Below are 12,511 nucleotides of genomic sequence, written 5' to 3' on the forward strand. Positions count from 1 at the left end.
TAATTTAATGTAGGATCCTGGAGTTGATATTGTGTGTAAAATAAACAGTTTGTTTAGCATCTGCGCTCGTTCAGAATGCAAATCTTTGCATATCAAATTAAAAACACACCGCTAAGTAAATCAGTCAAATGCAGTTATGTGGAATCAATGTATGCGGCCAGACTGGACTGAAAGTGTTGAGAATCCAGAAACAAAAGAGGAACTTCATGCATCAACTTCATGATGATACGTCCGAAGTGTTCGTCGGCACAGCGTGTGAGCAGCCGAGGCGTCCAGTTGGTGTGTAAATAAGGTGGCGTGAAGATGTGAAGTGCCAAATAAACTTCTCGGCGAATAGCAGGACTTCTGGGAGGAGCCTGGCAGCCAAGAGAGTGAGGTACCCTCTCAGCATCTCTCCTGAGCCAGCGAGGGAGATGCGCTCTGTCCATGCTGGAGATGGAAAGATGCTCAAAATGATGAAAGGATCAAAGTATCGAAATCCATAAGAAATTCTACCAGAAATGGATTCAAGTCTGGACGGAGAAACCTAAATTCCATGTTTGAGCTCCAGGACGAGTGGGCTTTTTCTTTTCTTTCTGGTGAGTGAAACATTTTTATTTTTTAAGTGATGGTTTATTCAAATTTGGTAAATGTAGTCTATTAGTGTTATTATTATTTTTTTACTTGCTTTGAAAAAGATGTGAACATCTTCCAAAGTACGCATTCCTTTATTGTTTTACACGTGACAGTGATACATTTTATTTATTGAGAAGCATTGTACTTTTGTTTGAAATATCCCCACAGTATTGCAACGTTTAAATGCAACTGCTCCTAGTTAGACTTAGTCTTAGTGACTGTTATGAAGCGACTTGCATGATCTTGATGCTGATAAAATTGTATTTGTGAACACAGAGTCTGTCTGAAAGGCTGCTCCTCTGCACCGCCAACATGCCAGTTCTGGACCAAGAGCCCTCCAAAGGTTCAGGAAGCAGAGATGTAAATATATACTTGACTTATATATCTACTGTATATATGGATATAGAGTCTGTTTCCCTGTAATATGCATGAGATAAAGAATCTTTAACAAACAATAAGGAATGTATATGTTACGTACAGTGTCTTGTATGTATACATGTTGTAGGCCTACATGTATTGTGTTCTGTTTTGTGTTGTTGGTTTGTGTTGTTTGTTTGTGTTGTTGTTGTTCTGTCTCCTCCCACTGTTTTCAGTCTCCTCCTTCTCAGATGTGCGCACCTGGTTCCAATCATTGATCATCACCACACCTGTTCCAGATCTCCTATCAGCCATTCCCCTTTAATCCCCTAGAAATAACCTTCTCTAAAATAATTGTAAGAGAAGGTTGTTGTTTTTTGGGTTGAGCTGTGGCAGAGCTCTGGTTGAGCTCTGGTTGGTTTTGCTGGTTCATTGATGAATCTTTAGTTAAAACACCTTTGTTAAAACCAAAACTTTTGTTTTGTCTTGTGTTAATTCTTTGTTGTGCGCACAGGGACAAACGAGGATAGGTAAGATACCCTGGGTACACATATTACATGCACGTAGGTTTACCTTCTGTTAAAACCCCAGATTAGAGTGAGCACCACCCGCTGTACTTCTGGGTGCTTAGCACCTGTCAGTGGCGGTGGGTTTATTTATGTCCTTTTCTTTGGTGCCACTGACAGTCCTCTTTTCTGTAAATAAATACTTTCTTTAATTCATATTGGGTCCTGGTTTTGTGACTACACCCTCACTTGCTCAACCTGGTGCATTATGTTACGTCCTTCTACTCCGAGCCACCAAGGGAGCGTAACATAAATTGGGGGCTCGTCCGGGATCTTTGATCCTTTAAGCACCGGGTTTGGTGAGTGTTGGTGTGCAGTGCACACGTCAAGCAGGCTGCTAGTATTGGTTCGGTTGGTTGAGGTTTGGCTTGAGGCTGTTTGAGAAATCATGAGCTCTTTTGATATTGAGGGGTTTCTTAGTGATCCTTCTATGGAGCAGATTGACCGCTGTAAAAAAAAAAAAAGGATTTGTATGCCATTGCGGCACACTTTGAATTGGCAGTTTCAACTAGTTGTGGTGCCTATGTTAGTACACAATGAAGTGCTTAGTACGACTGCTAGTGAGCCTGATATTCCAACCCCTTCCTTGTCTTCCAGCGCAGAGAAGGACAACAGGGATTCAGCTCCTTCAGATGGGGCCTCTCATTTGGAGCTTGAGCCTCCTCGTATGTTCTCGGTTGTCCTGGTTGTCCTGTCCGAGGGGAAGCGGTGATGCCCGCCAGAGGCTGCGCTGAGCGCGTTTGCAGATTGAGGCGCAGGAGAAAGAGAGATGCTGAGTATAGTCACCGGTTGGCTATACGGAAAATGGAATTAGAAATGGAGGCGGACACCTCCAACCGCAGTATAGAGTTAGAAACAGCAGCGGATAAAGAGGTGAAGATGAAGCGCCGAGAACTAGAAGCTGCTGCTGAAGCTGAGAGTTCAGGTCGCTCTCCTGGTCCTGCTAGGTCCATACATACTGGTCCCTCCGCGGCTGCGGGGGGTGTCCATGTGAGTAGAAATGTAGGGCTGGTACCTCAATTTCGAGAGGCGGAAGTAGACTCGTATTTTATTGCTTTTGAACGAGTTGCTACCTCCCTGAAAATGGCCAAAAGAGGTCAGAACTGCCGGGTAAAGCCCAGGAGATTGTATCTGCTCTCTCTCTGGAAGATAGTTTGTCTTTATGAAGCGACCAAGACAGCTGTGCTTCGTGCCTACGAACTAGTGCCTGAGGCATAGAGACAGAAGTTCCGAACTTTCATGGAGTCTCTGTTTAATCGATGGTGCAAGGCAAGCAACGCGACTCATTTTGACTCTCCATCACAGTGGTTCTCAAATGGGGGTACGTGTACCCCTGGGGGTACGTGAAGGCACTCCAGGGGGTACTTGAGATTTTTAAAGAATATATTTAAAATTAGCATCCATTCAAAAATCCTTTCAAAATAGTTATTTAATAAATATTCAATAAAATATAAGTGTAAGTTCATGAACTGAATTCAATGCCACAATGCAATCTTCAGTGTTGACAGTTTAATAAATCAGACACTGATGGCACAGCGCTGTGTGTTCCATCTTTTTTTCAACCAAAAATGTTGCACTGGTTAGGGGGTACATCACTGAAAAAAGGTTGAGAACCACTGCTCTATCAGAATGAATTCTCCTCGAAGAGTTGAAGAATAGTCTGCCGGATCGGCTAGTGACTTATCTCAATGAGCAAAAAGCTGCTGTGCTTGCTGATGAGTTTGTGTTAACGCACAAACAAACAAACATTTGGGACTCCCCGATAGGGTTTTTACTCCTTCTGCCCCGGCCAGAATGCCGCCTAGTCCACCACGCCAGGAACGGGAGTGTTACTATTGTCACCAAAGCGGACACATCAAGGCTGACTGTCTTATGTTAAAACGCAAGCTGTCACAGCCAAGTAAACGACCAAAAGAGGTCGGTTTAGTGCAAACGTTGATGGGTCCAGTGTCACTAGCCCCGGAGATGGAGGGTGACACTTTGGAACCCTGTTACGCACCATTTATGTTGGACGGGCTGAGATATTTTTAACCTGTGACTTAGCAAATGGAGTGTTTAAAGTGGGCGCGCCCGTCTTTGCCAGTTAGAGGTGTTACGTTTTTCTGCTAGGGAATGTCATCGCTGAGTTGACTGGCCAGACTGCTTTAGAGTAATGTGTTTCAAATCGTTGTGCCTACACAATGCCGACAGTCCGTTTTATCCCTGGCTCATGACCGTCTCTGCTCTGGTCATCTAGGTATTACCAAAACCTATGACCGAGTGTTGCGACATTTCTTCTGGCCAGGTTTGAAGCGAGATGTGTCTATGTTCTGCCGTACGTGTACTGCATGTCAGATCACGGGGAAGCCTACTCAGGTTATTAAGCCTGTCAATCCACACCCGGTCCCGGCTACAGGGGAACCGTTTGAACACGTATTGGGTGATTGTGTTGGCCCTCTGCCAAAAACGAAATCCGGCAACCAGTTCCTCTTAACACTCATGTGCGTAGCTGTACCCTGAAGCTATCCCTCTTAGGAGAATAACACCTCGGTCAGCAGTAAGGGCCCTGATCAAGTTCTTTTCTACTTTCGGCCTCCCTAAGATCGTGCAAACCGATCAAGGTACCAACTTCCTTTCTGGAATATTTGAACAGGTGTTAACGTCACTGTCGATATCACACAGGATCTCTCGTGCTTATCACCCGGAGTCGCAGGGGGCACTCGAAAGATGGCATCAGACGTTTAAGTCAGTGTTGCGCAAATACATTATGGAGAGCGGTAGGGAATGGGATGAAGGCCTTTCCTTTGGCTCTGTTTGCAGTTAGAGAAATAGTGCAAGAGTCACTAGGTTTTAGTCCAGCAGAGCTGGTATTTGGTCACACCGTGAGAGGCCCTTTAAGAGTGTGGAAGGATCAGCTAAGGGGCGAGAGTTCGCTCACCCAGCGACACGTGCTGTCTGTCCTACGTGAGTCGCTTTCGAGAACGGCTGCACGAGGCTTGCAGTATCGCCAGGGGGAGTCTCTCTGTGGCACAACAGGGTATGAAGCGGCAGTTTGATTAAAAAAAAAAAATGAAGGCGCTACACCCTCACTTGCTCAACCGGTTGCATTATGTTACGTCCTTCTACTCCGAGCCACCAAGGGGGCGTATCATATATATATATATACATATAACATATGATAACATAAAAAAATAGTACATAAAATGGACTTTTATGATATTTTATGAGAATAATTCATATGGTTTGCCACTTAAATTAAATATTCCCTTTTTCTGAGTGAAATGAACAATTTAAAACTTGGGCAAGCAGTTGTTCTCAACAAGTACAACTTAAAACGGAATTAATATTTATTCAAATAATTTCTCCTCGTTTAATTCATATAATGCATGTGGCAGAGGAGACTCTGAAGTTGTACATGTCCCACACTGCTCAGGGTCTTCCTAAGCTGCCGCTCCCCGCTCTGAAAGACACACTGGACATGTACCTGAGGTGTATGAAGCACCTGCTCACCGAGGAACAGTTCAACAAGACCCAACATGTGGTGGAGCAGTTTAGAGCCCCTGGAGGAGTGGGGGAGCTACTACAGAGCAAACTCATGGAGAAGAGGGACAACAAGGCAAACTGGGTAAATAAAAACCATCTGGTCATAAACACACATGAAAGGAGCGTGCAAGTATTTTTGAACAAATTGTTTTCAAATAATGAAATGTATTTGCTCTTTAACTATAACGTTCAGGCATCAATAAATAACACTGTGGTAAGGACACTGTTTTAAAAGGCAGCCTAGTAAATTATAGATATTTTAAATATACATTTTGAAGTGTAATTTATAAACACAATTCAACTGCATTTTGTGCCATAAATAAAATTATGGGTCTGTTTTACAACATTGTTTACACATAATACTGATGTAAACTAACCCTTCATAGAATAGGAAAATAATAACAGGCTTGCAGAGTCAGTCAGTGTAAACGTATCGATCAATTTTAAACCAAAAGCCCCATAGAATAGTGTTTTATTTCTCCCCCTTTATTCACTATTAAATCACATTACTTTTAGATAGTGCCTTTAATCGAATTCCTCTATGTCCGACTGTAGGTGTACGACTACTGGCTGAATGACATGTACCTGAACAACAGACTGGCTCTGCCCGTTAACTCCAGTCCTGTGATGGTCTTCCCCCAGCAGCACTTCAAGGCTCCCATTGACTCCTTAAGGTATAAGACGAATGAGTCATAAGAGAAACCTCACAGGACAGATCACAGAAGTGCATTGTCACCCAGTTGTGTCCCTTGTTCGCCATCCTCTGCAACCGAAACTCTGAAGGAAAAAGCTGAAATTTCCATGCATTATAAAATTAAAAAAGTTACGGCTTGACAAGCAATTTTGTTATTAAAGACATGAGAAATGAGACCGGCTTTGATTGATTATTGCAAATTGAACACTTCTGTTCTACACATTGACAGATAGGGTCATTACCCAGAACACCTTGAGGGCTTCGAGGCCAGGCCCGGCTACTGGTGGCAAGGTTAACAGAGAATGAAGTGCTGTGGTTTGGTTAACGTGGTATTGATCTGAGACTGGTTTCTTAACCAGATGATTTACATATATTATTTATACTGTTAAGTGTAATACAGCTATACAAGAACAAGGCTAAATGCAGGGAAATACTAGCACAGTAGAGCGAGTATGAGAAGGAGATATCAAGTACAACATTCATGTGTGTTTTTCTTTCCTAGGTTTGCTGCTCACTTAATTTCTGGGGTTTTGGAGTACAAGACTCTACTTGATTCGTAAGTTAATTCAAATGAACTTGAGAAATTCAATCACAACAGAACCAATTTTCACATATGATTCATGTGTAACTAAAAAGCCGGACAAAGTAATGTATGTCTGTGTGCGTAGACGTTCCCTACCTGTGGACTGTGCTCGGGGCCAGCTGGCTGGAACTCCTCTTTGCATGGAGCAGTACTATCGCCTATTCACTTCCTATCGCCTACCGGGGCCTGAGAGGGACACTTTGGTGGCCCAGGAGAGTAGCGTGATGCCAGAGCCTGAACACATCATCGTGGCTTGTAAAAACCAGGTCAGACCCAGTGAAAAAAAACAAATCCAAAGTTGTCACAGACCAGTTTATCAAAATTTAACATTACTAATTGTAATAAGACAGAATTACCCTTTAGGTCTCTGCTGCCCTTCAACATGCACAATCCTACCAATTCTCCTGTGTGCTTCCGCCTGCATTTTATATTTCCAGGTAATATTAAAATAAGACCTGATTGACGAGTGCACTAAAAAACCTTGTGTTCATTCTGAACCTCTGTCCAGTTCTTTGTGCTGGATGTGGTGATCAACTTCCGCCGACTGAATGAAAGAGACCTGCTGACTCATCTGGAGAAGATCGCCAGGATGGCCGACAGCGAAGAGGAGCGGCTCCCACCTATTGGTCTCCTCACTTCAGATGGACGGACAGAGTGGGCGGAGTCTCGCAGTGTGCTAATGAGAGGTACAAGACTCTTTTAAGTCAGGTGAATCTCAGTGTTTCCAAATCTATTTGCCCCAACAAAATAACTTTTTTTTTCCCCCCGTTTATGCTCTAGAGTCTACTAACAGGGACTCTCTGGACATGATAGAGCGTTGTCTGTGTCTGGTCTGTCTGGATGACGCCAGTGGGCTGGAGCTAAATGACACAACACAAGCCATGTTGATGCTGCACGGCGGAGGAGTGGCCAAGAATGGGGGCAACCGCTGGTACGACAAGCCAATGCAGGTTAGTGAGCTAGTGGGGCTACTTTTAATGTTGGCTTCCTTAACTTGTTGGACAATTACCCTTAATGTATTAAAAAACTTGTTAGACAGTTACAGAAAACAAGAATGAAGCGAGGAAAGGCATGTAGGGGAATGAAGGATCTCCTTAATTATTGAGGAACTGAATATATTCATGTTCCTCTCTCACAGTGCCAGTGCCATAAGCCAATCCCATGCCAAATAAAATATTTAAATTTAAAGAAATCCTGATAGAGAATAGACGCCTCCATTGGATTAAAAGCAATTAGCCTGTTGTCATCAGCATGAATGTTGATGGAGATGTTTTGATGAAGAATTAAAATGTCATGAAGAACTGGAGGCTTCTTTTTTTAAATTATTTCCTCACTGCAAATTAATTGAATCATAGATAATCAACTACTGCAGTTTGGTTCAATGAAAAAACTCCCACTGACTATAGCATAAATGTGTCAGTTTGTTGTAGGAGCTGACGGCTGCTGCGGAGTCGTGTGTGAACACTCAGCATTTGAAGGAATTGTTCTTGTGCAGTGCACAGAATATCTGCTCAAATACATGTAAGAAAAAAGAAAAAAAAAATGTTAAATGGGTCTGGGTAATGATGAGAACATCCAAATAAGACTATCCAAAAAAAACATGCCAAAGGAAACAATATTCTCCTGTGACATTAGGATTGGCAGCCCATCAAAGCTGGTCAGGGCTGCAAGTGTGAGCGAGCTGCCTGCACCACGCAGGCTCCGCTGGAAATGTCCTCCAGAGATTCACAAACTACTCGCCTCTGCTGCTGACAAACTACAGAGGTGTGAGTAAACTCTGGTTTCAGTACAATCAAATACATGGATATTTTCAGTTTATGCTGTAGCAGAATGTATCCTTATTTGTTCAGACAGGTGAAAAATCTTGACATGAACGTCCACAAATTCTACGATTACGGGAAAGAGTTCATCAAGAAGCAGAAAATGAGTCCCGATGCTTACATCCAGGTTGCTCTTCAGTTAGCATACTACCGGTAAGAAAGAGATGATTTCAATAGGACTATTTCTCATACGTCACAATAACCCGGAGCTCCAAGCTAAAAGGCTTTGTCTTTGTGTGATTCTCCAGATGTCACGGCAGACCGGTGTCAACCTATGAGAGTGCTTCTATACGGCGTTTTCAGAGGGGCAGGGTCGACAACATCCGCTCAGCAACACCAGAAGCTCTGGCTTTTGTCAAAGCAATGACTGATGGGAAACCGAGCACCAACGTAAGATGTTACAGTCTTACTGTCAAATTTAAATGAGATTTGCAGTTGTCTTTTAGTATTATTCGATGTTCTCCTTCAGTCTGTGTTGATGAACGCCACCATGATAACTATGCTTACTGTAAGTAAAGGGATTTAATAATCGGTTCTCATTTGTTTACATCTCCAGGATACAGAGAAGATGGAGATGTTACAAAGTGCCATAACCGCGCAAACAAAGTATACTATTCTGGTGACTAATTCTCTAACCTCAAACAGATTTCTATGACAACATTGACTTTACTTGCCAAAAAAAACACAATAACATATGTATTCATTCTCCTTTTCAGGCTATTACAGGGATGGCAATAGACAATCACTTACTAGGACTACGTGGAATTGCACATGAACTGAAGATGGAGAAGCCAGAAATATTCAAAGACGAAGCCCATCTCATCAGTAATCAGTTCATTCTCTCTACAAGTCAGGTATTGTCATCTGATTTTGGACAGAAGCTATATTTAATTAGAAATGTCTTAAAGTGGCACTCCACCAATTTTACACATGAAGTTGAGTCCTACCCAGCTTGAGATCGCAGTTGTCTATTGTCCTCTGTGGCTCTGCAAGAAGCTTTCTTAAGTCTGAAAATACAACATCAATGTAATCAGTGTTTTCTCAGCAGTATTTGAACACACTAGTTAAACCATCAGTAGATCAGTACTGAAGGATTCCCTCTTCCCTCAGGTTCCTACTACTGTTGAGATGTTCTGCAGCTACGGGCCGGTGGTTCCAAACGGATATGGAGCGTGCTACAACCCCCAGTCAGACCACATCATCTTCTCTGTGTCCAGTTTCCACGAGAGCTCGCAGACATGTTCAACAGAATTTGTCAATAGTCTGGTGCAGGGACTTCAGGACATGAGGGATCTGTGTAATAAATGTAAGTTCAGCTCCGATCCAAAGCAGCCAAGGCAGAGTCAGACACTGGAGACGCACACGCAAACAGACCCAAACTGGCAAAACAAAACACCTCAGAGACCAACTGATATGACCAAGAATCAGCAAACACTGCCGCAGGTTCTGCTGAAGACACCGGACCAGACTAAAGTGGAGGCTCAAACCCAGACCTCATTACAGGAAGAGGCACAAGCTTTGAAGAACGGAGGAAAATCATAGGGAACTGTCAGTGCCAGTGAAAATAGTGCTGGAGTGATTTTAAAAGTGTATTTTTGTGTTGTCACAATGTATTCCTTGAGTCATTTACAAAATATGCGCTGAAACTGTGATACAAAATGTTACGTAAAGCTGTTTATTGTATACTGTAAAATGTATGACGTGCTGATGATAATCTAATTTACTAATTCTTAGAGAATATTATTGGTGTTATAGAGGACATTTTCTGTTGTCACATCCAAAAGAATCCAACATAGAGCAGTGATTCAAATGTCTGTCAAAATGTGTAGGTTAAAAAAAAAAAAAAAAAAGCTGAGGTTTCGATTGCTGTTTTGCACAAACTGATAAGAATCAGCAAAAGGAAAGAGTAAATTATTTTTGGTGTCAAGCAAAATTAGTTTGTGAGGTCGGGTAGTAACTGATCATGTCACTATATATCAACTTGCAAATAGCATGCTGCTATCAAATGATTTTCTGAAGATTAAGGTAACTGGTTAAATGTAGAATCCTCTATGCAGTTTCCATTTGTGATGTCTATAAATTGTGTCTAATACACATGCTATTACTTAGATGTCTATTTAACAACAAGAGTATCCTTTTATAAAATCATTAGATGTTGAGTTCTATATTCTATATGCTGGACTGACCAAGATTTTAAAGAGATGCTGTTTATCGTATCAAAGAATGTAAAATTGAGAGGTTTTCCAGGCACGTCCAACTGGTAAGAGGCCCCGGGGTAGACCCAGAACACGCTGGAGAGATTATATATGTCGTCTGGCCTGGGAACGCCTCGGGGTTCCCCAGGAGGAGCTGGAAAGTGTTGCTGGGGAGAAGGACGTCTGGAGGACCCTCCTTCGCTTGCTGCCCCCGCGACCCGGGCCCGAATAAGCGGAAGGAAATGGATGGATGGATGGAGAATGTAAAGTGTGATTAAAAATGGTTTATTTGTAAATTTATGAAAATAATATATCAATTAAGTTATTTATTTTTGTATCATATCATTTAATGTTACAAAGTGTAAATGTAAGTTGTAAAAAGTAAGTATATGAAACTTACTAACCAGAGGTGATCACTGTGTTAATGATGAATCCAATTGTATTTATGAAGTGCTGTTGAAGATTAAAAGAAAGAAACCAAAATCAAATAGTAGAATATTCTACTCTGATTCTGTCTTATTAAATCACATATCTACTTATCCACTGCATTAAGGGCAGACTGAGGCAACTGCTCTGAATTTATGGACCAGTTGCATCATGGAATCAGGATATCCATTTGATTTTAAAAATCCACTATATAATTCATTTTTTAGCAAATTTCCATTATTATGACTTCACTTTTACAATTTGACAATGCTCATTGATCAACATCTGCAAATGTGTCAGTATTAGCCAAAGCCTTTGGAATTATGGCAAATAAAGAGAAGTTATTTTAAATAAAATAACCAGCATATTAAGTCACATTATAGTATCTTATTTGTAATATATGTGATATATGGTTATAATAAAGTTTCTTATTGTGCAAAAATCTTGAATCTTACAGTATATTGACTTATTACAGTGTTGATATTTGCCTTATCATTATTAGATACATGAAATTGTTTTCAATCACATCGCCTTAAAAAAAACAAAAAAAACTTTAAAGTTGAGTTAAAGTTTTGTGTTTTTTTAACAAGTGGAGAAAAGCAATTCCTGGACACATTTCAGAGAGGTCGTGTTACGGGTGCATTGTGTGAGACAGTTACCCTGGTGAGGAGACCACAACAAACAATGCCAAAAAACGCGAGGGTGACTGTTTGCAATGGGCCTTATGAATCCAATGGAGTAGTGGAACACAGGGATTTCCGCCTTCAGGGTCTTCTGGGTATGTTTTTCTTTTCCAAGTCCAATTCGGATAGCAGCATGTTGTGTCTTTATGTAAGTGAGGTCAAACAGTGTCCGTCCAATATGCCTGCAGCCGCCCTGAGATCGCGCGGGCACCAATGCGTCTTGGAAAACACGCGCGACTGGAGCACGGTGGAGCTCGTGGTCAACGGGGAGATGGTCTTCAGCTGTAATGTAAAGCAGCTGGAGTTTGGTGAGTTTGGTCAGCTTTGACCTTCGACCGAAAGAGGAGAGTACGTGTTGTTGTTGTTGTGATGTCACTGTGTGGCGTTAAGCAGAGCCATCGTCTGAAAACCTGTCAACGCTTTTTCTCTGAAGGTGGAGATGGACAACTGGACCCAGTTTGCCAAGAAGCTGTCACTGCTGTGGAGAACGCTTTCTGAAGATAACAGGAATTAAAATATATATATTAAAAAAACACTCCGTTTTGTTGTTCAACAAAGTTACTTTGAATATAAATGCACTTATTGTTTATTATTATCATTATTATTATTATTATTATTTGGATTGATGCATGAATTCAGGTGTTTTGTTGATAGGTTTAACTCATTATCATAATCACTGCATTATTAGCTATACGGCCTTTTTTAGAGGGGGCATGTGTCACCCACTGCATAGTCCAGGGTAATGTTTATTTCATTTTTTTATTAAAAGATTAAAATGATGTTTTTTTTATCACAAACTAACACAACAACTGACACACAGAAAACCTGGTTGTATAATTTCAGCATGTGTTTAAAGGTTGATTTACTTTACTAAATGACACCTTGGGAGGTGGCAGTGTACACACATGATGCCATGGTGTGTACGAAAACTTTTTCTGAACAAGAGCCACTGTATGGAATAACCGTAAATGAAAACGATAGCACAGTAATAGAATATAACAGTATCACAACTAGGGCAGAGTCATACAGACTGACTTTAATGTCAGTCTC

The 12,511-nt window shown here is 41.5% G+C and overlaps 2 protein-coding genes across 2 annotated transcripts; both read left to right on the forward strand.

Annotated features, from left to right (window-relative positions):
- Positions 1 to 222: 222 nt before the first annotated feature.
- chata (choline O-acetyltransferase a) lies at positions 223 to 9,699 on the forward strand. The gene is made up of 15 exons (XM_054600750.1): positions 223 to 279; positions 892 to 975; positions 4,951 to 5,142; positions 5,616 to 5,734; positions 6,257 to 6,310; positions 6,423 to 6,603; positions 6,846 to 7,023; positions 7,118 to 7,287; positions 7,758 to 7,858; positions 7,973 to 8,101; positions 8,188 to 8,310; positions 8,406 to 8,547; positions 8,714 to 8,776; positions 8,874 to 9,011; positions 9,268 to 9,699. Exons 1-15 carry the CDS (start codon positions 223 to 225, stop codon positions 9,697 to 9,699), a joined length of 2,163 nt encoding a protein of 720 aa, XP_054456725.1.
- A 1,763-nt stretch (positions 9,700 to 11,462) lies between these two features.
- Positions 11,463 to 11,959, forward strand: c6h10orf53 (chromosome 6 C10orf53 homolog). Its single transcript, XM_054599759.1, has 3 exons — positions 11,463 to 11,556; positions 11,650 to 11,769; positions 11,895 to 11,959. Exons 1-3 carry the CDS (start codon positions 11,463 to 11,465, stop codon positions 11,957 to 11,959), a joined length of 279 nt encoding a protein of 92 aa, XP_054455734.1.
- Positions 11,960 to 12,511: the final 552 nt, after the last annotated feature.

This window comes from Anoplopoma fimbria, chromosome 6 (genome assembly GCF_027596085.1).
Source record: "Anoplopoma fimbria isolate UVic2021 breed Golden Eagle Sablefish chromosome 6, Afim_UVic_2022, whole genome shotgun sequence".
Lineage (NCBI taxonomy): Eukaryota > Metazoa > Chordata > Actinopteri > Perciformes > Anoplopomatidae > Anoplopoma > Anoplopoma fimbria.